Below are 26,893 nucleotides of genomic sequence, written 5' to 3'. Positions count from 1 at the left end.
GCCTGACAGGGAGCAGAGCCGTAATGGCAGGACATGGGTCCCACCGGCATAAGACCTCCGTCCTGCCCTCCACTCTCACTCTATAAATACCCCACACACTCCCAACAAGTAAGCACACTGTTCATTTGGCAAATACTATTGCTTCTTTCTCGTTCTCTTACTAACTTGATCGTCGGAGTGATCCCAGGGGAGAAGCCCCACCATTCACTTCAGACACGAGGATACACCTCACTTCATCTCAGAGGAGCTTGATTCGGGTCGGTTCAACTACCCGCTGAAAATCACCTCTTCATTAGGGACAGTGATCTAGTTTTTTTTACTTCCCGGCTGGCATTTTGACAGTAAAATTAATCTAACTAATTCCACATAGTTCAAATTTTAAAATTTACATAGTGCGTATGTTGTGTTTCATTTACATGACTGGTTGATTCAAAACAGACGAGGGAAGGAACTCTGAAGTTAATTTTATTATAACGGAGTCAAAATGAGCATTACGCAGTAATTAAAAGACTTATTTCAGAAAAGCACTTAATAAAAACTAGAAAACTATTATGTTTGATAGACTTGCTAAACAGTTGCAAGTGAGACTAGCTAGCTAGGTATACTGGTTTAGCTGATCCTTTCAATACTTGAACGAACATATGGATTGAAAGGAAATTTGAAGGAATGAAGCAAATTTATTGTACTGGGGTTTCACCGAACAATTCCTGAAACTTTTAGTGTGAAAAACGAACTCAAACTAGTCACCCAAAGTGGAACAAATTATGTCGTACGAACCTCTATCAATCTACTGTACAATCTCTTCATCTGTTTATCTATTTAAATGTCCTCATGAGAATGGTGAATGGGAATATTGATTGTCCATCTGCACAATTTCTTGGAGCAATACCGGCCTCTTCCTTAAAAACCGGTGTTAATTGTCCCTCAGCACAATTGGTGCATTCATAATTCATATGTGGTTGCTCACCTGTGATATCTAAATAAGGATAACATGCTGCAGTCTAACAATTTACTCTAGTGAATACTTACCCAGGCTTAAAGTTTTTTAAACACATGTTTTAGTTATCATCAAATTACACCCATATTGAATAATGACTAACATTTTAGAATTCTCTACTAGTTTGTGGCTTTAATTTTATACCAAATTAAAGTTTGGCTACGGAAAAATCCAAGACCATTTCAAAAAAAATGAAAAAGAAACAAGTAATCTCTATGTGCACGCCAATGGTAACTATAATCTAAAATCCAAAGACCATTTCAAGACCAATGGTAACTATAATCTACTCAACAAGAACTTAGATAGTTGTGTGGGCTTGAGAAAACAAAGCATTCTCTATGTGTACGCCGTTTTTTTGACAATACTCTACTCCTTCCTCTACACTAGGCGGAAGGAGAAATTCAAGTAAACTTGTATGGTGGCTAGACTAGATAAGTACATCACTACATCCTTTAAATTTTATAACGAAAAAATGGAAGTATTACGCTCATGTGTAATGGACAAGGTGGGATTTGAACGCTTCCGCTTAATGCACAAGATGGAATTTGAACTTTCGATTTTAGGTACAAGTACTACACTCACGCTTAATGCACAAGGTGAGATTTGAACGCTCCCGCTTAATGCACAAGATGGAATTTGAACTTTCGATCTTAGGTACAAGTACTACACTCCCGCTTAAAGCACAAGATGGAATTTGAACTTTCGATCTTAGGTACAAGTACTACACTCGCGCTTAATGCACAAGGTGAGATTTGAACGCTTCCACTTAATGCACAAGATGGGATTTGAACTTCCGATCTTAGGTACAAGTACTACACTCCCGCTTAATACACAATGTGGGATTTGAGCGCTCTCGCTTAATGCGCAAGATGGGATTTGAACTTTCGATCTTAGGTACAAGTACTACACTTCCGCAATTTGGACTTTCAATCTTAGGTACAGGTATTATACTCCCACTTAATGCACAAGGTGGGATTTGAATGCACCCGCTTAATGCACAATATGGGATTTGAACTTCCGATCTTAGGTACAAGAACTCTAAGATGCTCTCCCTTATTAAGACAAAAACTTGCGTCATTCTAAACGAAAGAAAGCGAAAAAGCCAAAAGCAACGGGAGAGTAGACGGTAATCCGAGCCTTTAAGAGGGCATTACAAAATTTAAAAATTTTTACGGTCATTTGCTGATGGTTGATAATAGTAATTGTTTTTCAAGTTTTACCTAAACATACCTTTTATCTCGTAAACTTATTTTTGTAGTGCGTAACAAATTTTGACTAGGCTCCCCGCATACACACTAAAATAAACTACAAAGTTATCTAAAATAAACCCCTTTTACAGTACCGACTACCAATAGCTAGCATCAGTTTGTCAATTGTAGATTTAGACGAACAATTGTACAGCAGACTCCCACAAAAGTTTTATATAGCTAAAGCCAATTTTTTTTGTTCTTTTTCGAAAAAAGATTTTTTGTTGTTAAAGAACACATGATAAAATTGGGTATGAAAATTACACAAGGAGATAAAGTGGACGTTATACCAAGGAGATTTTCCTTTTCACTGTCAGTGATTAAAAGAGGCGTGGAACGTTATCTATTTGCATCATCATCATCATGGTTATGGCAAGGACAATTGGCATACATTTTCTTAAGCATATGCATGTCGACTGTAGTCTCCTGTTGTCGATAAAATCGCTAATTTGCTCCATGGAGGGTTTGTGTGCAATAAAATCAACTCTATACTGTTCATTGCCACAGCCAATAAGTTGGGAGGCATATGATATAACTTCTCGAAAGCATAACTTAGTCATAGAATTTTAAGTTTCAAGCGGATTAATCCATTATAACCCTCCCTAATTTAAACCAATACGTAAAGCTTTCACCACAGAAAATCTAAGGAAACCCAAGCGGGAAAAAAAGAGGAGTTCTGAAAACGGTTCTTCCACCCCCCAGTCAATTCACGCCAAATGTCAAAAATAAATCTTTAAGAAATAAATTTGAATATGTACAGGTTTGAAACGATAAATTACTGACCAAAAAAATTTTTATGGTATGTTCGAAAAAGTAGTACACAAAAGATATCTCATTTCATACGCACGGGACAACTCCCAATCCCGCATACCGATCATCTCACCTCTATATAAACAATCCCCAACTCTCTTCTCTTGTCTCAAACAGCCCATTTCTCATCTTCCATTGCTCCTTACAACTTTGAACTCCAAGAAATGGCGGAACACAAGTACACTAGCCTTAGCGACCTCCTCAAAGACCAACCACCAAAACCGTCCACAGTGGAATCTGATCAAGAATTCCCTCCCGTCTTTGAGATGTTTGGGGAGCTTTATTTTAGAGAAAGCAAGACCCCAACGTCCATTGGTGACCTCAAGTTCTCACCGCCTTTGCCTTTGCCAAAAGTTTCATCCAAGGAAAGCGCGAGTGAGGGTTCCAAGGATGATGATGTTAATCGTCAGAACAAATTGAAGAGTCCTGTTAAGACGAAGAATTATTTCAAAAATGATTCGTGCATGTATAACTACTCTGAAAAGCGATTTCCCCCTCCTATCTCTACCCTAAGAATGTCTACATATGGTAAACCTTTTACTTACAAGAGGTTTGATGAGAAAGCTAATGCATCTGCTGGGGAAGAGATAAGGATTGATCCCCGGGGTGTCATGGCTGCTTCAAGGGAGAACGGACGCTTGAGGATGAAGTTTGTCCGAGGTCCAGAAGAAGATGAGAAGGCAACGGAGGCTGCTGGTAATGATGATGAATAAAGCTGATGACCATATATAGCAATCTAGATTTCCAATAATATGTCTTAATTCTCTGTTGCTGAAAGCACTGAGATGAACAGTGTTTGTTGGTCATTAGATTAAAGTGTGCCAGTTCAAGGCACCATGTGGTGTAATTAATTTGTCATCTGCAGAATTTATTTGATTTTTAATTTCGATCATGTGCTTGCTTTGGGTTCATGTATTATACAAGAATGCTTCACCATATCATCCAAATCTCCCTGTGATGCTTCAGTTGTTAAGAAGAAAAAAAAAATCATCCAAATCTCAATAGGGATCGAAGGATTTCTCCTACAGATTGTGTTCTTTTTATTAGAATCCCATAATGCAGATGAAACTTTTTCGGTCCAAATATTAAGAAGTCAACTAATTGGTCGCCCTTAGATTAACCACTCCTATGAGCTCTCAAATTAACCATGCATATTCTCATTTACAGTCATTACCAGAGGTGACGACACATATAGCTAATATATAATTAATTACCTTCCCTAGTTAAGGAGGGCGCAAACTTGAAATGGTACAACAGCAATTTCTTCCCTTTAACAAAAAAAAAAAAAGAGAGTAAATCTTATTTATATGACCGTTAGATGCATGACAGAGCAAAATTTGAAATTTCAGTTTAAATTCAAATGAATTATCATGCATCTAGTGATAATGGTGACTACTCTATCAGCGTATAAAAGATTAATTAAAAAAAAAGAGTAGAAGAAGAACTTCTTGATTAAAATTAGAATAAAAAAGTTGGCATTAATATACACATTAACAAAATTCTTAAATGAAAAAATTTTCAAGACATCTTACATCACTGCTAATCATTTTTATTGTCATTGAGCTAGAATTTGATTTAATTAGACAACAATGGTTTTTAGATATTAAGCGGTTAATTTAGTTAATTACCGTTAAGAGAAGTTGAATCGTTAATTTAGTTATCGATCGTTTAGATACTTAAACGGTTAACTCAGTTTATCGCGCTTAATACATGACGAAGTGCTAATGTTTTCCCCGTTGGTTTCGACTTTAGTTCATTAAATCAAAATGAGATACAAAACTTATTAAATATGATTTGATTCGCTCCATATTTTAACAGAGATAATTACATGAAATATGAAAATAGCCATCTGAAAGGTCATTTTCCATTGTTTTAAAATAGCCACATCGAAGATTGACACTGGCTTTAATTCTCCTTATATTGTTATCAAGTTGATATCATTAAAAATGAAATGGGTAATTAGAAAATTTAATGCATCTTAATTAGGAGCTTATATAATATTCTTATTTTCACAGCGTGGCTTTTTCCCCTTTTAGTGTTAAGACAGGTCCCTTCTAGTAAAGGTTTGAAAATTAAAAAAATAGAAAGCAACCAATAAATAGCTCAAAAGGTATGTCCTAATGTTTCATAAATGCTAAGATTAACCAAACAGGAGTATTTAATATGAGTGTATGAGAGTGTGTGTGCATACGCTTTGCACAATGATTTGAAGGTTTATTTAAAGCAAATTTGCAAAGAAGTTACGCTCAATGCTGGAAAGAGTATATTACATTAACCAATTATTACACATAATTTTCATCAAAAAATATAGGATCACCACATCTATGCTTTGAATATTCGAAATAAGGGGAAAAAAATAAGGACAATATCTACAGTAAAATTGTGACAAAACTTCAAAAATTTCTTCTCAGGAATGTATTACATCAATACTAAGAAGCGAATGTTTTTTTTTCAATTGCAATCTTATTGCACTATATGCAAGTTACAGTTATTATAATAAAAACAACTGCCAGCAACTAGAACTCTCTGAAGACGTGATTCCATCTGCAGCTTTCGAATTGGAAATGTTTGCGACTTTATTCTAGATACTAGTAATTTTATGTTAAAGTTCTGGCAACCGTAAATCCCTGCAGGCCTTTACATACAGCTATAAAATAAAGAAATGGACTAGGAAAATAATCTGACACAGAACTAAACTCGAACTGGAACAAAACCGCATAAATATAAAAAGGACAATTTGGTGTTCAACAAATGAACCGGCAAAATGACTTTTTCAAACTTCAATTTGGGATTCATTTTCTGCTTTTTCAATAATTGTAGTATTTATGAATGACGTTAACCTGCTTACCTTAAACGTTGTAGACTATATTATTATATGGTACAACCAAAAATAAAATAAAAATTAATCACATTAATATCTTTATTTAAGCAAAAATCGAATATGGAGGGAAGTTTCTATCACAGCCAATGTGTGTTATTTGTCGACACAGACGGACGGATGGCATCTCCACTATGATGCTCGACTAAAATGAAAGTAACGTACGTAAATCGTTTACCTCGAGGATTTATTAATTTACCCAAGTGAAAATTTTCAAAGTTATCAGAGGGTGTAATATCATAAACTGTTACAAGTAATTTTTTTTTTCCAGTCATTGGATTGAATTGTCTTCACCTCTATTATTATTATTATAAGGGAAGCGGATGCAGCGAATGGCAGTACTTGCATATTGCAATGGACAAAGTACTTCAACCCCACTTGAGCCGCCCATTGCTCTCGTCTGTTGCAAGCAATTTACTCTTTAAGCCAAAAAAAAAAAAAAAATTAGTAGTAGGATTTGCATATTGTTGACCATTAATGCATCATCCTTCACTGCATATAAAGCGTTAGTCGGTTGAGCATTTAAATCACCAATATCTCACATCTCTGGACTTGATTCCCATCCTTTCAAGCTAAAATAAAGCTACCATTAGCTTAGCATGTATATTAGATAAGTAAACAGGAGTATAATATTCCATCAGCGGTTGAATATACAGCAGAGTACCAACACTTTGCACATTACAAAGGACAGAGAACAATGTTTTCAAGCCAAATGTTATACCCTCCACAAAAAGCGATCAACAATCAACATTTAAAACCTCCACATGCTATGAGCCAGAAGATGATGATCAGAACAAGAACAGCACCTCCAACCATCAACTTCATTTGAAGGTTTTGAAGCCACATCTTCCGACGAAGTTGCCTCCCTTGCCTCTGGAAGGTGTCAGCCTGAACAGATTTCAATTAACAGATTAGCCTGAAACTCCAAAGGTTCCGTAGGTAGCATGCCACCTACATCAAAAAAATAAGGTGGTTACCTGGAACTGAAGGTTTTCACTTTTATCCACAAGTAACTCGATCTTCTCACCTCGATCCAATACCTGTAACTCGAGAACAATCGGTTTTGGATCAGCACAAGCATTATTTTCCAGAAAATTAGCCTTTTACATCAGATATTCAAAATCTGACCCGATTATATTATATTGTAGGAAAGCAACATTCAAAATTTTCCAACTCATTTTACAATAAATTCTAAGACCACACTAGGATGTTTGGAGTGTTAGGAGGATGATGGGGACTGAGGTGTGTGAGAAAGAAAGTGAACATGATAAATGAAAACACAAAGATTGGTCATAAACGAAAAATTTGCAAATTGCTCTGAAGTGAATCTAGTCTGCTAAAATCTCATAAAAGTTTAGTCTTCAAGTGGAAACTATTTATAAGTTCCTAAAATATTCTATTCCCCAAACTTAGCTTAATTGATTGACAGTCTTGCTGAGAAACTGTAGTGCTGAAGAACCAGTACAACAATTAACGACAAGCGTTTAAAGAGATTGCTTGCTCTAAGACACTCTAAACATGTCAGCATGCTGGAAAAAGTTGCAGTTCAAACTCAATCCAAGGTCATACTAGCTGATAACAAAACCAACAGTTACCATCTCCAGTGCCATTACTGTCCTACAGAGAGAGAAGGAGAAGGAGGGGGGGGGGGGGGGGGGGGGGGGGGAGGCAGGGAAGGGAGGGACAACTGTAATTACAAAGCACTTAAGAAATCTCTAATTCAAACACTCAGGCATATAAAAGGCAACAGATGGACACAAATAATCCAGTCATGCAAACAGAGATACTGAAATGTCAGCATCCTATTTACCCAAGTCTCCACTCAAAACAGGAAAGTATCTATATGTTAATTCTTAGACATTATAACACCGAAAGGACTGGTATTTAAGCAATGTCTCTTGGCTCATCCAAAGCAGCCAAAACTTAGAATAGCAGAATTAAGACCTACTTCTCCAAACCGCCCAACCATAATCAGAATCAAGCACTAAAACAAAATTCTGACTAATGATGGATCTGAGATACAAACGCTTCAAGGAAGATAATATGAAGATGTTGGTTTTTCCAGTTTTATCCACAAGAACATAACTCACCAACAAACAAACTTTTCGTTAATAATTTTTTATAACTAGGCCTCAAATGGCAAAAAGAGAGTAGTAAGAGCTTTAGACATCCAAAGAGTAAACAGGAAGTTTTCTACCAACCCAACAAAGCTCAATGAGCTGACTGATATACTGTTTTCCAATCTTAATCACCCAAGTCAAGCACATTGAGGAAGATCAAACTTTCAACGATATCTAATGAATCATTCCTGGCTGCATCCAATGATTTATGCCCTTGCCTCTAACCACAAAGGTCATCTACTACCAACACTTCTTCACCACTGAAGAGGAAAAGAGTAAATATCCACAGCTAGAAGGCAACCTCCGACAAAAATGAATCAAGAATAGTCTATATTTCCACAACCGCACAATAAAAGGCCGCTCCCCTAACCAAAGGGAACAAAAGGAATTTAACTTCCTATTCTCCATAATTCAACTTCCTACCTTCTCGGGTTAAAAGGAGGGGATTGAAGAATGTTCCTACTTCTAGCCCACTACATCTCGTCACCCACAGGCCCTATTAGATACCTCAAATAAAATTGCTCAAGTGGAAACCTCCACAGGTTTCGGAGCATATAAGTAGGTGGGAAGATTATCTTAAAACAAGGACATAACAGTCTACAGAGATAATTTCTTGCATACATAAAACGAAGCTAATAGTTTAACTTTCTCCCCTTCTTACGCCTAAACAATTATGTTGCTCAACTATTTTGGAGAAAGCAACTAGTTTGCTTTACTTCATGATAGCCACACCAATAACATGTGATCATATGTTTAAGTACGAGAGCAAAACCTCGCCAAACATTAAATGTTAAAGCATCTCAATTGAAAATTCGGGAACCACGTCAAAAGTCTGGCATTTCATACTAAATCAATTTAACCCCCAAGCTCTAGATCCTTCAGTCATGTCTCAGATGAGAAAATTTCTTTTCCAATGGTACTCACTCAAATTTCAAGTCAAACCTCCTTGGATCTGAAAATTACCCAGAAGTCCCTAAGTTCTAACAAGTAACAAAAAATCAAATTCAAGATTATAGTTTCTTAACCACAAGGTGCACATTTCCTCATGCAAAACACTTTATTTTGCTTGACTAAGTGCCAAAGGTAACCAAAACCCCAGAACATGATGAGTCTTTCTCCCTGTTATCCACTTTCCCAGTTCAACCCAACACAACTAAGACTATAACTTATTCAAGAACGGAGGAGAAAACTCTTATTCTTTCCTTGCTGCAAAATCCAAAAAGTGATTTGTCAAATTAAAAAAGAAAACTTTCTTTCTGATCTCAATAGCGCACTTCAATCTTCAACTCTTTACCGTGATCTTGTGTACAAGAAACCAACCTAAATTATACAAAGGGGTGATGAAATAAGGTGGGGGAGGGGAGCTAGGGACATAGACACAGAAAAGAATTTATAACTTGTTCAGATATTTTCTTTCTATGCCCCAATGAGAAGCATCTGTAAGTTAGTTTGCCTGTCAGAAAAAGAAGCACTTACCTTCTCAATATTGTCCATCATTATGCCTTTGACTTCTGTAATCTGAGCCTTCAGTTTGGACAGCTTACTCATCTCATCTGGATGGTTCATACAATACTGCATATGCTCTTTAAGCCTTGGTCTACAACAAGGAACACAACACTAAGAAATTTAGGGAACTGTATATAAAGTAATAATTGCCATCAGGACAGAAAAGAGTGCACTAGGTTTGGACAGGTTAATTAGAAATATGCCAGAACATAAGCAACATACCCAAATTCCCGATCAAGATTGTATGCAATGCTAAAACGGTCTTGGAACAAATCATCATCTTCGTCATCATCAGCAAGTGGATGAGACCCATCAGTCTTGATACTGGCACCGTACAGCTTTTTAAAATCGTCCTTCACTCTCTCAAGAAACACAAAAGGTACACTCCTCCCCATTGATTCATCCGCCACAACAAGAAAAACTACAGGTTCAAAAATACATTTGCTCATTATGAGACTTATTTATAACTAATAAAAATAAACAAACTTCTTGTGTCAGTAAGAACGTAAAAGGGCCAATACCAAATCCACTGTCAAGGAGGAAGTTGAAGGTGTGGCCATCACACGAGTATGTATACTTGCTGCTATTTGATGGCAGCTTCTGCAAGCATTGGACAGCTATGGTACTGAAGTTGCCAGAGTAGGGTGTGTGCTCTGCAAGAACAACTGTTCCTTTGGCGACAAAGCTGTAAATCAACCCCCTTTGACTCATTTCTGAACTAAGCTATTCAAAGCACCAAAAATATGTTTCCAGCCAGTGCCAAATACCCTTCAATTCAACAACTAAAACTTAAAAAAAAAAAAGATATGAAATGAAGACAAATCCATCAGTTTCAATTAGCAAATTATGGTCACAGAAATTTAGACAGATGAACGGAAATCATGCGGAACAAAATCAATTGGACCAGGAAAACGTATGCTGTTACACCGCAACTATCCTGTTACAAAGAAATATCCGGCAAACAGCTTAAAACAGACTTTATCACGGGTACGGGAAATAAAACCCTAGCTTGCTGAATTAGAGCACAAATGAGAAATCAAAAGCAAAACGTGAAGCAGTAAACCAAAATTACCAATTCCAAATTGTTCGAATTTGAGAAAGAGGTCAGCAAAATCCACAGCACAAAAACCTCAGCCACACTCTCAAGTCGAACAAGATAGAAACCGTAACGCTTTAAGAAAAATAAAAAACTGCGTTCTTTCCAAAATTGAAGAAGCAAATTTTGTCGGTAACATCAGAATTCGTTTGGCAATTAGAGCACCCGCAATATTTTCCGATTGAAAGCTCGATCTACCAGTACCTTACGACAGTAAACGCGAAAGGCAAAAGAAATGCTCCAATCTATCGAAATCAATGCGAAATCATTTACATAATAATAATAATAAGTAATGAAGAAGGGGTAAAAAAACAGAGAGAGAGAGAGAGAGAAAAACAATTGGGAGGAAAGCGCTAGTGATCAAGCTGAGAGACAACGATACAATTCAAATTTGGAAGAGTTGAGATTTGTTTTGCTTACTTCGTCAGCACGCACAGTCACGACTCCAGACTCCAGAAAGACCTCGCCCTGTTGGTTTTTCCTTTGCTCCGGAAAACTGATTTGAGATTAATTTGATGTCCAAAGACAGAAATAAATGGCACTGGGGCCACGGAGTCAGGTGTCAGGAGGTTTGCTTAATTAGCTTTTAACTAATTACGACTTGATCACGTTTTCCTCCTTTTTTTCTGATCAAGAAAAGTTGGTGATAAACGGAGGAAGCGGAGGGGTTGACTACTTCGCGCTTTTGCCAGACTACGAGTTTCGCTGCTCTACTTAGCAACTTCTGGATTTTTCTATTCTCCCAAAGCAAGAGATGTTTACATTGAAAATACGTAAACAACAGGTTGTGTATACATCAGCAGCACTTTTAACCGTGCATCTTCTCTCCCTGCTTCACTTTTTCTCTCCAAGCAAAAGATTATTCTCTCTGGCTGTTATTAACGGTTATCTGGGGTACTTTTGAGTTTTTTTATTCATATTTATATCTAACTCTTTTATAATAAATTTTTTTACAGTGTCCTTCTCTTCTAACAATTTTATTTTTTAATAAATTAAATTAAATTTATTGGTTCTTGTGGTTCCTCTCTCTTCCAGCAATTCCATCTTTTTGCTAAATTCATATAATTTTTTAAATCCATATGGATTAACCTAGTATAGACGAAAAACTTTAATTTTTACACAGATAGATTTTCCAATGTTACTAAAAACTAATAAACATTTATTAATGAAGAAAATAAATTGTTAGATCTTTTGTACTTAGTTAAAAGAATATGTGGTTCTAAGTTTATGGTTATCAAAAGAATTTTAGGATCTGCTTGAAAGGTGTGTTTTTAGATGTTTGTATAAAGTTTATGACTATCAAAAGAATTTTAGAGTCTACTTGGAAGATATATTTTTTGAATTTTTGTATAAAACTTTACTCTACCTTACAAATTTTTGTATATTTGAGAGCTAGGGAGACAAATTTTCTTTTTCCTTTTTTTTTCTTTGTTCCTTTCTTCTTCCTCCCTCCCTTTCCCCTCCTTCCTCCTTCTCCACTGACACCACAACATTCCCTTAGTCAGCACCAGTAGTCGGAGTCGAAACCTCTCTCCCACCTTTTTTTTCCTTTTCTTTCCTCCCTCCCTCCTCATCCTTCCTTCCTCCTCCTCCTCCTCCTCTCCTCTCCTCTCCCTTTCCCCTCCCTTGCCCCTCCCCTTATTAGCTCTGGTCGAGCGATCAAATCCGACCAGATCCAACTAGAGCTAGTCAAGGCTCTGGTCCTGCGACCACCAAGAGAGGGGGAAAGGGAGAGTTCTGAGGAGGGGAAAGGGGGCGGCAAGGAAAGGGGGAAGGTAGAGGGGGAGTGGAGAGGAGGAAGAGGAAGGAAGGGAAGAGGGGGCAATTGGCAGCAATTGACGATGGAGGTGGTGGTAAACTGAGGTGTGGGGAAGAAGAAGAAAGAAGGGAAAAATTTTTTTGTGTTGGGTATTTGAGGTGTGCATTTTAAAAATTTTGGGAGTTTTTTTGCAATTAATATAGTTAAAGTTGTTCAAAATTTTGTACAAGAAAAACTAGGCAAAAAACTGACCATCCAAACAAACCCTTGATTATCTAAAAGAATATCTCAGAAAAGAATATCTACTGATTTTTTAACATGCGTTACAATTTTTTATGAATACTATTATATTATAATAAAATTATATAAAGAAGAAGTTTTTAAAAATAAGTGTGATGCTAAATAATTAAAATGCATCAATTTTCTAAAATTAATATGAATGAACATGTAAGATCATTAATAATAAAAAGTAAATTTACAATAATTTTTAAAAAAATCAGAACGGGCAAAATACTGGTTTAAAAGTAAAAAACTTCAAAGAAAGAAGAGTGAATTAAGCATTGTGGAACTTATTTTACTCCAGTTAAGCAAAACCGGCATGAAGGGTGGCTCGTCACTGCCTGTGCACAACACTAATGTACCGGTCTCTGTCGTGAACTGGAACTTCTTGGGCACAATATTCCACCTCGATGGCAGAATTTTGGCACAAGTAATTCAACACCGACACGGAATTTCAGCAAAATTTTCCTTTACAAAAGTCCTCGCAGGTACAAGCGGATTCCAAGAGGCATCTCATGCGGTTCACAATGTGGTGCAATGCAACGCAAATGAAAGCAAGCATAAAACCATGAACACAGCAAAACAGAGATTTGAAATCAGATACCTTTGTTACAGACAGCTGAGTTCATAAACAGGAGCCATTTCACCACAAGCTTTTGGAAATCTTGTGGATTTAGCACGGCCTAATGAAATCCAAATGGAGTTATTGGTGTTCAATCTTCAAAATCAAATGAATTTGAAGAATTATTTGGACAAATTACGACTTGCAACAATGGCTGCAGCAGGTTGGAACGACAACAAATTTGCCCCAACCAAGCAGACGATTCTTTTGGGGACAAGGTACCACCCCAGATCGACCAAATGCTATTTGTAGTCTAAATTTTAGGTACAACCACACAATCAGAAATAGCCTGATTTTACCCCATTGATAGCAGGAGCAGAGCCTCGGGTTGTCTTGACATAAGTAACATAATCACTGAAGTGCATAGTGAATAATGTACTCTGATAGCGGGTAAGTCGGATGCGCTTTCGCAGTGATTCAGTTATGGAGCCATTGTATCCCGCTTTTCGAATCAGTGAATCAATTGCTTCTGTCTTTGTCCAACCTGAGAATTAAAACCAACAGTAGCAACTTTAGTTGAACAATCTTAACTTCAAATTAACAAAAAAATATGTGGTCCGTTTGGTTAGCATAATTTACAAATAAATACAAATTCCAAGTATTATTTAGCTTGCATCGTAAACACAATTTCCTACCACCTTATTATCTCACATACATCACACATCACAAAAAGTGTTAATTCCAAACACACCCATTGACTACCGCATGCTTAGATGGAGCTTATGATGCAAAAAGGTCTAGGGGGATCTTGTAATATGCCCATACAGATGTGGAGCATAAACTTCATAGCCAAAAAGATCTCCTTCTGAACAGTTCCATGACACAACCACATATACTAGTAATACCGGTCCATTTGTGAAAATCAGAATCCCAGTCTAACTCAAAGCATTTAGGTGTAGCCTTGGCAATAACTGATAAGGCTTGCCTCCAGGATGACTCAATAATTGAATGCACAGCTTCTTCTCTGTACTCAGACTGTGGTAGTCTCAGTGAAAGCTATCAAGTTGAAACTCAAAAAAATTGAAGAAAAGAAGGGAAAATTATCCCACCTGAGAAGTACACAGGTGGAACATCAACAAAATGAACTAAATAAAACACTTTTTTTTTGACAAAAAAAATAAAACACATTTTTTTGTTTGTTTTTCACTATTGCAGTGGGGCTGGGAAAGAAGAGTTAAAAAGTCAAGAAAACCTAACTGAACACTATTCTTTATTGGTATGGTATCATGTCATTATGTTGTACCTTTGAAAAAGCAAGGAAAATAAGAAATTGAAACCAAAGATGCCCAGAGAAGAATGAAAGGGAAAATGTTCAGCTTTAGAAAATAAAAAATGATATAAGGTTGTCGCTACTCAGGGGTCAAGGCTTATAAAGGACTCAAACTGAGAAACCAAAAGGAATGCAACAAGAATCACCTTCATGAGCAGCCACCTCAGGCAGGTAAGTGGCACTTCGCCTAGTATTGTAGTCAGGATCAGTGAATTCAATGATTATACCATGCTTCCCAACCTTCAAGAACGCGTTAAATTCTTGAGATAGTAATCACATAAGCCTAATTTTACCTAAAAACAAGAAAAGGGAGAAGAACCTAAATGCAGAGAATCCTATATAGGAATCTAGACCAGGATTTCAGATCCAGAATCAAGAACCTTATTCATGGTACAGAATGAGAACCATTGGTACATAAAAGCACTCTAATCAAGCCTAGAGTGACTCAAATCCCTCCTTTAAATGTTGTCGGCCTCAGTTGGATCAAAAATCTGGAACAATTCAATACATATAGAAGCAAATACATACCAAAAATATTGCCCAAGTATAAAATACCAAAGTATAAAATATTGCCCAACAAAAACGAAAATCACATCTCCAAATGGAAAATGGTCCCAAAAATATCAGTTGTCCAGGCAGTAAAGATATCAACTAGTGATATCTCATGATCCAGTAAGAAATTAGAGAATTTATGGGAAAGTAAATGCATACATATATAGCCTCAAATAATAACATGGACAGTACCAGAACATGGACAGTACTGGCTTTTTTCTGAAAGTTGCTACTATCATCCCCACTGTGATCTTAACATCATCTCAAGCTAACTAGGTGCTAATGCATGTGTTACCAGAACCTCTGACCATATTCACTAAATAAACATAGATCATTATTGATTGTGAAACATTATGAGAGACAGATTTTCTTGAATACTGCATAAACTAATCTAAATCTACTTCTCCACTGCTTTTGCATCAAAAATATTATCTGCCACAAAGCATTGGCATATGCCTGAACATAGGTCAAGACATCAACGCGCAGAGCACCACATTTCCCATGAAAAATCTTTCTTAACAGATTAAAGAACTGACCTCCCAGTCAAGGTAATGTTGTGCGGTTTCATAATTAGTCAGTATTGAAACTGTACATTCCAAATAAGGCAATTCTTTGGCCTGTATTGGGGGAAAACGTTTGTCCCTGAGAGCACTGCAGATAACACAGAAATCAAAGGCTATAAAAGGCAATAACTTCTTCAGTTCTCTTTCCATATTGAAAATATTTATGGTTTGGTTTATCTTTAAGCACGCAAACACAAAGCAACACAAGAATTGAATGAAAGGTTTCATGTCTCATGTCAAAGGTCCAAAAGGAAGTCACAGCACATGTAGGCATTCCTGTGAGTGATCAGCCATTCCAAATTACCTTGTTAGAGCGTAGTCCTTGAAACCATTAATTAAGCAGCGAGCTTCCAAGGTACCAATGCAACCACGTAAACGAGGCTCACCACCATTGATCACTTTCTTCCAAGTCACAAACAATGGGCTGAAACAAGAAAGTTGAGAGTTGAGCATGCGATATCAGTGAGGGAGAGCAGGCCATAGTTATAAATTAAAAAAAAATAATAATCCTACAAGAAAAATAGTGCGCATAATTTTATATGATCTGGTATAAACCACAATTCATATTCGCCACATAGCTTCAAATATATTGGTAAACCTAAGAGTAAAAGCTCAGCACTCATGTCTTGAGGAAATTTCAGAAAATTCCTACATAATATGCAATCAGAAGCAACAGAAAGTTTAGGAGTCCAACTGAATTCGGTAGTGAGAAATTAAAAGAAAACATAATTCAAAAACAGGGCAGGCCCAACATTGTTTCAAGTTGGGCAACATAAGTGAGGTATAAAAAATAACACCCAAAACAAGCAAAGGTCTACGATTCTAAGAGGAAAGATTATCATGTATATGTCCCTACTCATATAAGTAAGCCGAATAACTAAGAATATAACTCAAAATGAAGATCACAATTTCGTGAGCAGGAGAGGCGTACTGTTGGCCCTCGTCGAAAGCAGGAGGAGGAGCTTCTTCGCTGTTGTAGTGAGCCACAAGAGTATCAAAGCAGAAGACCACCATCTCCCTATTAGCCGACACCATTTTTTCCCACCTCAAAAGCTAAACAGAATTTAACAAAAATTATAATTATAAAATCAAATAATTAGACCGGTCTGATTCTGTGGTTGAATACCCAATCGACAACCGATCCAATAAATAGACAAGTCAGAATTAAAATCCCAATCAAATTAGGGTTTTCTTTTACAATTCAAACAAATGCCTTTGGGTAAGCAAAATAGTACCAATATTTGTGGCAGTAACCAAATAATCTAAGAATAATCTAGAAAGAAGGGGAAGGCATCCGTAGAAGCAATTGAGAAAGTGAGAAAGCTAGGGAGGCCGCTTTGTCTTTAACGGTGGACTGCTTTTTTGGGTTCCGAGAATTATTGGAAGAGACGAATGTTTTAGGCTACCTAGCTTCTAACCAAGCAACCTTTCCTTTTCTTCGCCTCCTAGTTCCCATTTAAAATACTCCTGTGCACCCACCTTTTTTACAGTCATTAGTCACACTTGGGAAAAAAAAAAAAAAAAAGGTTATATTTACACCCTTCCACTTTAAAAACAAAGAGAAAAGAAAAGCCAAAAAATTTTTAATCTGTTATTAGCGAACAATCTTCCTTGTGACCTAATTATTCTCCTTGATCCTTGATACATTCTGCCCAAAAAAATTTCTACTCCATCTCAAATGTGTTCTGGATAAACATAATGATAAGACTTGTTATAATTATATGTCAGTGTATATAAAATTAATTTTAAAAAAAAATAAATAAATTTTTTATTGTATGTTTTGAAAGCGCATAATAAGAGGTGAGATTACTAAATTTTTCTATCCAGAATTGTATATGGCACGAGGGTATTACTAACCTCATTTGGTGTATTTATCATGTGCCCTAATCGAAAAATTATAACATAAAAAGATGTAAAAAATAAAAATTAATCTGCTCTAGACCCTAAATAAAAAGATGTTTTCTGTACAAGCGGCCAGATTTTTTTTTTAAAAAAATTCATATGATGGCATATAAAAGATCAATCCATAAGTAAAAGGTAAACCCTTCTTCGTTCTATTGTAACCAAATTGTCCTACTTGAATATTTCAAAGCATAATAAAATTTTTAATAAAAAAAATCACACGTAGAACAAAAGATACATTGCAGGTTATTTCACAGTGTATATTTTTCTGAAAAGCATATTTGGAATATTTTTAGTGATAAACTCACTGCTTATTTGGTATATCTAACATGTAACATAAGAGGACAGATTGTGAAAACCCAAACCAAAATTTTACCAACACTTGACTGTGCACCCAAATCATTGGAGAGACATCTTGAAGAAAGATCTGATTGGATCCACTGATTGGAACATGAGTGGTAAACAGATTGGCAAATGTGATGAAGTTGATTGATAATTGACTTTTCCACTGACCACTCACATGCCTGGACAGCCAGGAATGAACGTCAATTCAGAGGCTACAAGAAGAAAATTGAAATCGCAGTTGGACAATCTCTACCAGCTCAGAACTCACTGAAGAAGGATGACAAAAGCTAATTTTGTGAAGGAGTTGAAAATGATACGTTCGGGACTGGGCGGGTCCAGCTTAGTGCAGACAATGCGTTAGCCAGAAATCCTGGGTGTGCAGGAGCTGGGGGCTCATACGGCATGAAATGGGCTGCCGGTTAGGAAGTTTCTCAGCGTACACTGGGATATAGCGGGCAATACAGCGGCAGATCTTTGGGCGTTGTGCTATGCCATGGAAATGGCCTGGCAAGGAGGACACACAAAAGTCATCGAGTCAAATTCCTTGGCAGCATTGTGCAGAATCCCTCTAAAAGTCCTTTCACCAGCATGGAGAACTTAAAAGAGCAGAAATGGAAGGGCAAACCCAACCACAAATAGAGAGAAGGAAACTGCTGAGCAGATCCATCTGGAAAAAAAAAGAGCTTAGATTATAAGTTGGAATCACAGGTTTGAAAAGCCACCACAGCCTTTGCAGTCCATGCTTGCGGCTGATGTAAGGGGAGTCTCCACTCCAGGGCTAGTTTCAATATAGTGGGTTGTAAAGCTTCCATAACACCACCCAGGAAAGGGGGAAAAAAAAGTCCAAAAGCTCCAAACATAAGATCTAAAGCTTTTAGTATTCCACAAAATTCAAAAGATGCATTCAGAATGTAAATTTCACTTCCCGAATGAATAGACAATCAGTGCTAACGCATTTAAAATCATGATACATCTACACAAATGCTGTCCATTTTAGTCAGAATCATGTCTTCTCTTTTCCTTGTCCTTTTTCCGTTTCTTCTTCTCATCAGAATTGCGAGAATGAGAATGTTGTTTTCCTCGCCTGTCATGCTTCTCACGTTTATTTTCTTCGTGCCTCCTTTTCTTCCTGCGATTTTCATCCCCTGAGTCATCTTCATCACTCCTGGCAGGGGCGCTAGGCATGGACACGTCCACATTCTCAAGCGGTATGGCTTGCAAACCATTTGGCAGACTTGACTCTTCCCAAGCACGAGGTTCTCTGCAGTTACACAAGTTAAAACACTAGGTTAAGCTGAGAGAGAGGTTCAAATACCATGGTTCAATTGTCTTATCCCATGTTACTTCTTACAGGTTCCTTCGACATCACTTATCTCGTGACTAAAAATAAAAATTTAAAGAAAAAGGATATTTTAGCTGTCAAAAAAAATGGCTACTTAGATTGACTGCAAACCGAGAAGAGACGTATCAGCATACAAGTACATCACAATCGCTCACCCTTTTTTCCTTTTCTTTTCCCATTTAAGTTAACAGAATACTGTTTAAGTTTCCCATACACACCTTGAAAACCCAAGACCATGGACCCTAGCTGCTTCAGCATGCCCCGCTCCCAAATCTTCAGCAGTAGAGCCTCGTTTAACAAGTTCAGAAAATTCATGCTTATCTAAGCGATTGCCTTGAATTCGTGTAGCGCGCTTGGGAGCCAAGCCTAACGCCTCCCTCATGGCCTGCTCCTCTTCCTCCTTAATTCTTCGTATTTCTTCTTTCATGGCTTCCTTATCTGCAGCCTCGGAATTTTTATCACGGGTGTACCAGTGAAGATCTTTCCCTGCAAAAGGAAGCAATATTACATAAGATAACCTCTTCCAACTTAGTAAAAAACTTTGAAGCCGGCAAAGGGCTTGCACTGACTATGTGAAAACTTCAATTGACCGCTGCAAAAAGACCTGCTTCATTGGTAGTTAGTTATAAGGTCCACTAGGACTTAGTGGACAAAAAGAGGCTAAACCATGATCAACCATGTTAGCATTTAATCTGTATGATATTGACTATCAGCTATTAAGATTATACCGGCGAACTGAATCTGCATGTTACTTTAAAAATTTAGCACGTAGAATGCAATTAATAGACCATTAGTTGACATGAGTGACAATTGATGTCAGTGAACACAGAATCCACCATCCAGCAACAAATTTTAGTAGTCATGCAGAGCGACAATTAGCATTGGAAGAAGCAAAACTGTATATACTAATTAGATGAACTTTAAAACCTGCTTTCTAACAACATGAAATAGATGGTCGCAGTTTTATTTCTGAAAAAAGAGAACTGCTTAAGTAGAAAGCATAGAAACTTTGTTAACCACCAACATAGTAGACCAACAAGGACAAAGTATCTTGACCAATGATAACTGGCATGTATAAGAGCTATCTGTAGACAATGGAATTATAATTAATTATAAATTACCAGCATTTCTTGGTGCCGAACAGCCAAATCAACTATCAACTTTTACTTTTACACAGCAAAGAATTGCAAGTAACAAAAGCAATTACTTCTTTTTTATTTATTTAATTTTTTTTGGGGATAAGCGGGACAATTTGGTCTGGGCAGTTGACATGTTAACCACTTATCCTCAGGATATATACATGACATATAATGATAAACCATGTCTAGCAAGAGGCTGATGGAATCCTAATAATAGAATTCCATTCCTTACAATCTTACAGTGGAAAAAGAAAATAAGAAGAATATAATCCCCTTAAACGGAAGGGGCACTTGCAGCTAAGAAGACTACCGTTTCAGGGTTTTTGATAGAAAAGTTGAAGCTCAAATCCTTTCAGAGTCAAGGAAAAAAGGACAAACTCTTAAGAGTCTAGATCACATTGCACAGCGTATCCCCTGATTAATAAAAAGATTATAATCATGTGTATTTACGGAATTCAAGCAAACTGCCAATGAGACATTTGTTCTCAGGGATTTCCACTCCAATACAGTGAACACTACAAGAGGAATGGTAAATACTTTTGGATGCAATATGTGCATGCTTCATTAATTTCTCTGAAATCCAAAATTGTAAAGCAAGATACAGCAAATAAATGAAAAGTGAACATTAACATTTCAGTATATTGATCAATGGTTCTTCACAATGGTATTGCACGCCAAACTATTTGATCAATGACGAATTCCCAGCTTGATATAACAATCAAGATATTCCATTCACTTTAACTTTGAATTTCAACAAAAAGACAGCCCTACTAATTTAAAACCCTCATGTTTAAATTTTAAAGTTGCAGAATTATTTAATCTCAAAAGCTTTCCAACCTCAAAACTTGATAGTTGCCTCTTGGTATGTAATTCACGTGAACATTAAATCACACACAACGTTTGCCTATGAATAAGACAACGTTAACTTTAAAAAGTACAAATATATCACGCAGAATTAAGTTTAAAAAAAAAAAGAAGCAGGGAAGTATACCTTTCTGCCATCTTCCTACAGGGGCCTTGATACTGTGACCTAGATAATTCTCGCGATGTTTATCAACTTTCACTTCATCCCAGCTGAACTCTGTAACCAACAAGTCCCTTATTAATATATTTATGCAAAAATCATCTTTACAAGTAAATCAAGAACAAGTTCTTCTATTAATACGGAAGTAAACCAATTTCTGCAATATATAGCTACTAATTTTTTCACTCAAAATAGATCAAAAGACTTGTTCAATTACGGAACTAGGGTTACGAACTAAGAAAATAGTAATCTCCAAATACTATAAGATATCATTCAGCGACAAGTTAAAGGGAAACTAACAGGTAGCGAATAGAAAAACCCTAGAAATGATTATAGAAGATAAAAAGGGAAAAAGGAAATGGAGGGCTTACGATCTCGGCCACCCCGAACACCACCTCTGGACGGATGATACATGTTCTTCTTCTTCTTCTTCTTCTTCTAATATGTGCTTTCTATTCTTCAGATGCTTATCAATTTGAGAAGCAGGCAAGGGATTAACGGGAAATAAAGTCGGTAAAATAAATAGTTTAAAACTAATCAGATTTGTTAATTTTCATGATAGCCCCTAGGATTTTTGGTATTTATAGTTTTCCAACCTTATTCGTACGAAGGGTGTATTTTGAAATTAAATATTCTCCGGTGCTTACGTGTAAAGAATACCGGGAGCGGACCCTGAAACTTTATCTGGTTTTATCCAACACCGGTATCCGATTATAGAAATACTGGCTTATCCAGAGCCCGAACCCGGTACAAACTGGACCCCACCTAACTGGATCCTATAAATATAGCCGCATAGGGTTTTGATTGCTGAATCGGTCAACTCTCCACACTTGGATCATCCACTCAAGTAGTGTGATACATCAGCAAAAGCAGGAGCAAGCTAGAAAGATATCCATTATCCATGGCGATGCGATCTGTCGTTTTACGTAGTGGGCTGGGTCGTTTAATGGAGGGGACTCCCCGATCGTCTTCAATCTCCGCCTTTCGCTACTTTGCCGATGATAAAGGTCGTGTCCTCAGCGAAGAAGAGCGTGCTAAGGAGAACGTCTACGTTCAGGTTTTCTGGCCCTGGCCGATTTGTTCTACTTAGTTAAATTTTCTGGTATTTTCTCTTATTTTCTCTGGACGATTGAAATTTTATTGATGAATTTTGTTTGTGGCTATCTGGATGAAGAACTGGGAGAGGGAGAGGTTGGAGAAGCAGAAGCTGAAGGCGGAGAAGGAGAAGGAGAAAGCTGAACGTGAGAAGTCTGAAAAGGTTTTGCCTTTCCCATTTTTCGTTTTTGATTTTGAGCTCATCTTCTGTGAATTTAGCTGGGGAACTTTTTTTCACGATTCGTGTTCTGTGTGGTGCTGTAGTTGTTCTGCTGCTGTTTATGCTTTCTTGCCATATAAAGGATCCTGCACATCAAAATACTAAAGAAGACAAAACCTTGTGAATAGTCTTAATACTAGGGAAACTATCGCCTTAGGGGAACTAATTTACCGTATGTGTATTTTAATTACTGAAAACATGTTGCCTAACTTTGAGATACAGAAGAATGGCAGAAGTGTCAGCACAGGTGATCAGTGATAAACCGGATAGACCAGAAGTTGATGGGGCTTGCCAGTTATATGGATAGTTATACATATGGAGGATGAGTATTAGTGGTGAGGTGTTTGGAACGTGGTTCTTTAAATTTCTGACTATGGGGAGAAAGGCACTGGTCAGGGGAGTTTCCCCAACGGCATAAACAAATTCTCAAGTCTAAACATGAATCCCAGCTTGCATTTTGAATGATGGAGTGGTGTCTTTGATATCAGCGCTGGATATTGATGTGCAGCTCTAGTTTTGGAACCATAGTTTATTTGACTGTTTATTACATTTTTAATTTCTCGTTGCTGATGGAATTTCCTTTGGATCTTTGTTCTTTCTCAGAAAGCTGAAGAACAGGCCCACAAGAGTTGAAGTGACTGTTTCTGGACTCTGTTGATTGTGCAACTTTGAGCTCAAAGCTTTTCATCGCCACAAATAAAATGTGTTGTAAATAACTTTGTCATAACTCTTGACTAGTGTTTCTTCCTTAAGTAGAGTGTGGTAACTCTTGTTCATATATTCACTACCGGTGTTACGATTTTGTTTTTCCTTCCGATTATAAAAATTTCACTGTTTTCTTCTGTTATTTTTTCTGAGTACAATTTTCATCTGTGCTTGTGTGATTGTTCACGAGGCGTTCGTATGGTTCAGATTGACATTTGATGACTAATTCTTTGGTTAGCTGTGTTGTAAAATACATAGTGGGATGACTTGAATGTATAGAAGCAAATAATTGTGGAAGTTAAGACACTAATGGGAATCCAACCGGCTGCTGTCATGGATGATGAGCGATTGTAGGCGCCAGTTAACTAAGCTTTACAGGTCTAACAACTCAATTGTCTAAGCAACTATCCCTGTTCGTTGTTTGTGGATGTTTAAAATATTTGAATTTTTAGACAGTTAATATTTGCATCAGAGAAACTAATAAAGACAGCAAGCACTTGTGAATGAACTTCTAATTCAGAGGATTGAAACCTGTAGTTCACCTTATGGCAGAAGTTGACTAACGTTAATTGGAATCCTTGATGAGGTTTATTGCCTGATTGTATGATGTCGCCTCCCAATCTGCCCATAGACAGAGACATTAAATCCGGACTTGTTTCACAGGTCTTGCAAATGACTAATAACTTGACGTGAATGGTGCACGCTAGACTTGCAAAGGATAAAATTTATTAGAAGGAGGACTTTCATTTTTAAACTGTTTATGAAAAAGAAGGGGTATTGTATATGATCTGAAGGCGACTTGATAACAGTTCAACAACTAAAGCAATAATGAGTGAGAAGGAAACTTGCTTTTGTTTCAGTGCTCAACAAAAGCCTGCTTTGATCTTGGCAACCATTGCAGCATCACTTTTAAATGCCTACGTAAGTATGCTATCTTCTAATCCAGTAGCAAAAAGGGTTTCGGGCACTGAAACAATTCCTGCACTTGCATGCCCAAATGCAGAAATGGCTCTGGCTGGTTCACACAATAGGTTGTCCTGATAATGGACAAGCCCCTTGGGAAACAAAAAATATCTCCGGCCACCGGGGAATTGGAGCACAGCAAGTGAGACACTTTGCCCATCTGAGCCGGGAACTCTGTTACACACTATCTTTTGTGACAGTAAAATTTGTGGGAAGATGGTACAGAACTCCACGGACTCCAGAGTAGGTGAAGAAGTTGCCATTGACGGGTGGAAATCACTGGAACAATAAAATCTTAGAGGATACCAGGATCGCTTGCTATGACTGTGAAGGCAGCAGTGGCAGCAAAGACTAGCAGCAGTGAAGGAGAGGGCCTAACCAAATTCAATGTTCTGCATAGATGATTGCACATAGCAAGTGTTTTTAGTTAGAAGTTGAGAATGTTTGCATTTCAAACAAGCTTGTTGCATGGATTATCTTCCATCCGTACACTTATATCTTGGCCAATCTTCTTCATCCTTGAGTCTGTGTCGGAATTCACTACGTTTTTGCTTTCTCTTTCCTTGGACAAACTGAAGCCGCCAAGAAGAAAGATGCTGGCATCACATTTGTCGATCTTTCCGAAGTTCCAATGATCATAAATGCTCACGTTATCACCCCCCTGACCCGAGTTTCCATGCAAATGCAGCAGAAAAATGTTTGCGGGCGCAAATATACTTCAGATAAGAAATCATAATTAAGGCTGGTGATTGTTATAAAATCCATCCATAGAAATAACGGATATTCAACGTTAGGTTACCTGAGTAGAAGACTGTTTTCAAGATTTCGTAGAGAACTAAGAAATCCAAACACCTGAGCGCTGCCAAGTTGCCAGCTATGTGCTTTTCCATTCCCTTTCTCCACCTTAACAATGACATTTGATGTTTATTGTGAAGTTGATAGCATTTTGCTCAAATACATCAGCTTTATAAAATATCAATACTGCTCCCTCCACCTTTTTATTTAGTGCTTTTCACTTCAATATTTTGTACAGCTGAAAGAGTAGATTTTGCATATTTAATAAAATCTAACTGTAAGCAATATCTAGAGAAGCCTGAAGGTGAAAACTGAAGGTGAAACTGCAAAGAGATGCAATACTTCGTCCCGAAGCAAGTAAGGGGTTCTATTGTACGTAACAAGAGAATTAAAGAGGCATATTCTGAAGTGCATTAATTCAAAGATAATGATCACAAAGTGACAGTAAAATAGATTTTAGCATTTATCATCGAAAACAAGGACATAGTAGTATTTCCTGCTCCGCAGATTTTCATTGTCCTGACCAAGAATCCGAGCATAATTCCTTTACCGTAGACCTATAAATCGAGCTCAGGTTATTCGTAGCAAACTCAAGTAGTCTCATCATAACGTATTAACTTCATTTACAATTATTATTCACATCCATTTTGCGTCCCGTGATGGCAATCAAGCATGAGTTGTTCTTCTTGCTCGCAGTTGCATCTGCAACCATTTTGAATAGAGCCATGGCAGGGGATCCAGATATTACGTCAGATTTCTTGCTTCCACCAAACGTCACTGCTGTGAACGGCACCTTTTTCACCTATACTGGAATGCGAAATATTTTCCAGACCGCAATTCCACCTGCTTTTCAGGCTACAAAAGCAAGCCTGAAGGAATTCCCCGCTCTTGATGGACAAAGTGTTTCTTACGCTGTCTTGCAATTCCCTGCTGGCTCTGTCAACCCTCCTCACACTCATCCACGCTCGGCTGAGCTTTTGTTCCTCGTTCTTGGCTCGTTAGACGTTGGATTTGTGGACACTAAGAACAGCCTCTATACTCAAACACTTCAAACTGGTGACTTGTTTGTGTTTCCTAAGGGACTTGTTCATTTCCAGTACAACTCTGATTTGAACAAATCTGCCGTAGCATTTTCTGCATTTGGCAGTGCAAATGCTGGTACTGTTTCAATCCCTGGCACTGTTTTCAACACCAGCATCAGTGATGACATTCTGGCTAAGTCTTTCAGAACCGATGTTGCCACAATTCAAAAGATCAAGTATGGGCTTGCAGCATAAGCCCCGAGGCAAGCATGGGCTCATCAGCAGTGAAAGAATGTGCCAGCATTTTATTTGCTTCATCCTTTTTTTTTTTTTTTAAAATCAGCTTGGTCTCGTTAAGATGAATAAAGGGTATGTGCAATAATTGAAATTTTCATCTTTTATGCTGGAAGACTTTGGATTTTTACGGTGATTTGCTCCACCATGTAAGGTGCACCCCGGTTAATTTCTGTTATTTTGGTATAAAATCGTACGGTAATTGCATAATCGTAAATTTTATACCAACAGTTATATGAATTAACAAATTTCACGGATATGCCAAAGTTATGCAAATTCATACCAAAATTATACGAATTTACATCAACTGAATAAAACTGGACAGAAATGACTTGGCAAGGCTCCGAA

General features: G+C 37.3%; 5 protein-coding genes across 10 annotated transcripts; 2 read left to right on the top strand and 3 right to left on the bottom strand.

Annotated features, from left to right (window-relative positions):
- Positions 1-6,497: 6,497 nt before the first annotated feature.
- On the bottom strand, positions 6,498-11,411 carry LOC113730657 (vesicle-associated membrane protein 727). Of its 5 annotated transcripts, none has more exons than XM_027255497.2 (6): positions 11,075-11,411; positions 10,080-10,340; positions 9,781-9,979; positions 9,529-9,649; positions 6,910-6,972; positions 6,498-6,820 (listed from the first exon to the last, which is right to left on the bottom strand). In XM_027255497.2, exons 2-6 carry the CDS (start codon positions 10,267-10,269, stop codon positions 6,677-6,679), a joined length of 717 nt encoding a protein of 238 aa, XP_027111298.1. In that variant the 5' UTR covers positions 10,270-10,340; positions 11,075-11,411; the 3' UTR covers positions 6,498-6,676. The 5 variants fall into 5 exon arrangements, with proteins under 5 accessions (XP_027111298.1, XP_027111299.1, XP_027111297.1 ...); XM_027255498.2 differs by having other exon boundaries at positions 10,080-10,326; XM_027255496.2 differs by having other exon boundaries at positions 10,080-10,346; positions 11,075-11,410.
- A 1,866-nt stretch (positions 11,412-13,277) lies between these two features.
- LOC113730656 (uncharacterized protein At2g38710-like) lies at positions 13,278-17,148 on the bottom strand. Of its 2 annotated transcripts, XM_027255494.2 has the most exons (6): positions 16,935-17,148; positions 16,631-16,752; positions 16,004-16,123; positions 15,673-15,787; positions 14,731-14,824; positions 13,278-13,798 (listed from the first exon to the last, which is right to left on the bottom strand). In XM_027255494.2, the coding sequence occupies exons 2-6, from the start codon at positions 16,732-16,734 to the stop codon at positions 13,593-13,595; spliced, it is 639 nt and encodes a 212-aa protein (XP_027111295.1). In that variant the 5' UTR covers positions 16,735-16,752; positions 16,935-17,148; the 3' UTR covers positions 13,278-13,592. The 2 variants fall into 2 exon arrangements, with proteins under 2 accessions (XP_027111295.1, XP_027111296.1); XM_027255495.2 differs by having other exon boundaries at positions 16,631-17,148.
- A 1,577-nt stretch (positions 17,149-18,725) lies between these two features.
- Positions 18,726-22,000, bottom strand: LOC113730655 (uncharacterized). The gene is made up of 4 exons (XM_027255493.2): positions 21,823-22,000; positions 21,419-21,508; positions 19,507-19,774; positions 18,726-19,207 (listed from the first exon to the last, which is right to left on the bottom strand). The coding sequence occupies exons 1-4, from the start codon at positions 21,863-21,865 to the stop codon at positions 18,940-18,942; spliced, it is 669 nt and encodes a 222-aa protein (XP_027111294.1). The 5' UTR covers positions 21,866-22,000; the 3' UTR covers positions 18,726-18,939.
- Positions 22,001-22,251: 251 nt separating this feature from the next.
- Positions 22,252-23,613, top strand: LOC113730654 (uncharacterized). Its single transcript, XM_027255492.2, has 3 exons — positions 22,252-22,508; positions 22,626-22,709; positions 23,370-23,613. Exons 1-3 carry the CDS (start codon positions 22,353-22,355, stop codon positions 23,397-23,399), a joined length of 270 nt encoding a protein of 89 aa, XP_027111293.1. The 5' UTR covers positions 22,252-22,352; the 3' UTR covers positions 23,400-23,613.
- A 2,199-nt stretch (positions 23,614-25,812) lies between these two features.
- Positions 25,813-26,755, top strand: LOC113729740 (germin-like protein 9-3). The gene has a single exon (XM_027253984.2). The coding sequence runs from the start codon at positions 25,889-25,891 to the stop codon at positions 26,504-26,506; it is 618 nt and encodes a 205-aa protein (XP_027109785.1). The 5' UTR covers positions 25,813-25,888; the 3' UTR covers positions 26,507-26,755.
- The last annotated feature ends 138 nt before the right edge of the window (positions 26,756-26,893 follow it).

This window comes from Coffea arabica, chromosome 2e, assembly GCF_036785885.1.
Source record: "Coffea arabica cultivar ET-39 chromosome 2e, Coffea Arabica ET-39 HiFi, whole genome shotgun sequence".
NCBI lineage: Eukaryota > Viridiplantae > Streptophyta > Magnoliopsida > Gentianales > Rubiaceae > Coffea > Coffea arabica.
Note: the sequence above shows the minus strand (reverse complement) of the source record. Positions and strands in the feature narration are given on the sequence as shown.